This window comes from Cynara cardunculus, unplaced genomic scaffold, assembly GCF_001531365.2.
Source record: "Cynara cardunculus var. scolymus isolate 2C unplaced genomic scaffold, CcrdV1 Un_Scaffold_2580, whole genome shotgun sequence".
NCBI classification, from domain to species: Eukaryota; Viridiplantae; Streptophyta; class Magnoliopsida; order Asterales; family Asteraceae; genus Cynara; species Cynara cardunculus.
In genome coordinates, this window is record NW_020201144.1 from 20,259 (window position 1) to 21,713 (window position 1,455).

General features: G+C 37.4%; 1 protein-coding gene across 1 annotated transcript in view; it reads right to left on the reverse strand.

Moving 5' to 3' along the window:
* LOC112503140 (7-deoxyloganetin glucosyltransferase-like) overlaps nucleotides 1-1,188 on the reverse strand; it is a 3,620-nt gene extending 2,432 nt beyond the window's left edge. Inside the window, exon 1 of the mRNA XM_025107207.1 lies at nucleotides 662-1,188. Within this exon, the coding sequence (XP_024962975.1) occupies nucleotides 662-1,166 (505 nt within the window). The 5' untranslated portion in view covers nucleotides 1,167-1,188. The remainder of the gene's footprint in view (nucleotides 1-661) is intronic.
* Between the last annotated feature and the right edge of the window lie 267 nt (nucleotides 1,189-1,455).

A 1,455-nucleotide genomic window follows, 5' to 3' on the forward strand; every position in this document is an offset into this window, starting at 1 on the left:
TTTTCGAGATAAAAAAAAAATTAGAGAGTCAATAATAAACAATAACATATAATGAATGACAATTAATTTTTTTTTTATTTTCTTCTCCAATGTAATTAATTGATATATTTTTGGGCACTTATTATCTACTAATTCTTTTTGCCCCTTATTGTATACTACAATTTTTTGGGTTTTTTTAAATTTATTATATTATTTTAGACTACTGTTGTATTTAAAAGAAAATTTTTGGGCCCCTGATATTTTTGGGCCCTGGGCGTGCGCCCGTGTCGCCCTCCCCCAGGGACGGCCCTGTTACAAGTTATAGACTTCGGATCATGTGGGACCAAGGGTTTTTCGTGAGACCCGTAAGACCAATTCTCAACCCTTTGATTAGATCTACAATCTGAACATTCATAATCACAAAATTGCCATAAGACTTCTCAATAATCACAAAATTGCTATGTGACTTCTCAATAATCACAAAATTGCCACCGTGCAACTTTAAACCATTAGATTATTAGCTTATAAAGTTAATCAATGAACATAAATTGGTCTTACGGGTCTCACGAAAAACCCTTGATCTCACTTTCTCTATTTTGGAGAATCTGTTGGAGCACAAAATTGCTTAAATATTCCTATTTTGGTTTAAAATGCTAAACAAAGTAAAGGGCAAGTACGTTACCTTTTATGGGCATCAAACCCTTTTCCAAAATAGTGGGATATTGACTGAAACAAATCAGTGAACCCGCTCCACTCGTCCACAAAAGAATCTCGGGAATTCCCAATTCCTTAGCGACATCGAGGGTGAAGCACATAAGGAAATCCGACACTATGCAAGTCACTGGCGAATAAGAATCGCTCACTTTCTTGACCACGCTTTTAAACGGATGAAAACATGTTTCATCGAGAGATTTGGCTAGGGACGAGAGCTCTTGGGTGGCATCAAGGTTTTCCGGGCATGGAAGGCCATCAGGAATGGTCTCAAAGCGGAATGAAGGTAGGCTACCTAAGGCATTAGAGCCTCGAGATCGGAGGAGGCGTTGGTGGTTGAACTCAGTGTTGACGAAGGTGATGAGGAAGCCTTTGGAATGGAGAATTTTAGCAAGTTTTAGCATTGGGTTAATGTGGCCCTGTATTGGACCTGGTATGCATACTGCATGTGACTTCTTTTCTTGTTCCCTAGCCATGAACCCTGAACTCTGAACCCTGAACCCTGAACTCTTTCTATGAAAAATACATCAAATGAAGAACTTCTAACAATATCATATTTTAGAGGCTAAAAAAGCAATCATGTAGAGTGGGTCCTGTGGGGTCTAGGAGTAGGTGTAGTATGCAATGCAACATCAATTATTGTGACCAAAACTTAATAATGCATCTAAATCGAATCAAATACTGGTTAAACAGTTTTAGATTATTCAGTTCATGTTTTACACATTTCGATATATATTACTAGATAATATATTTCTTTTTTGATGC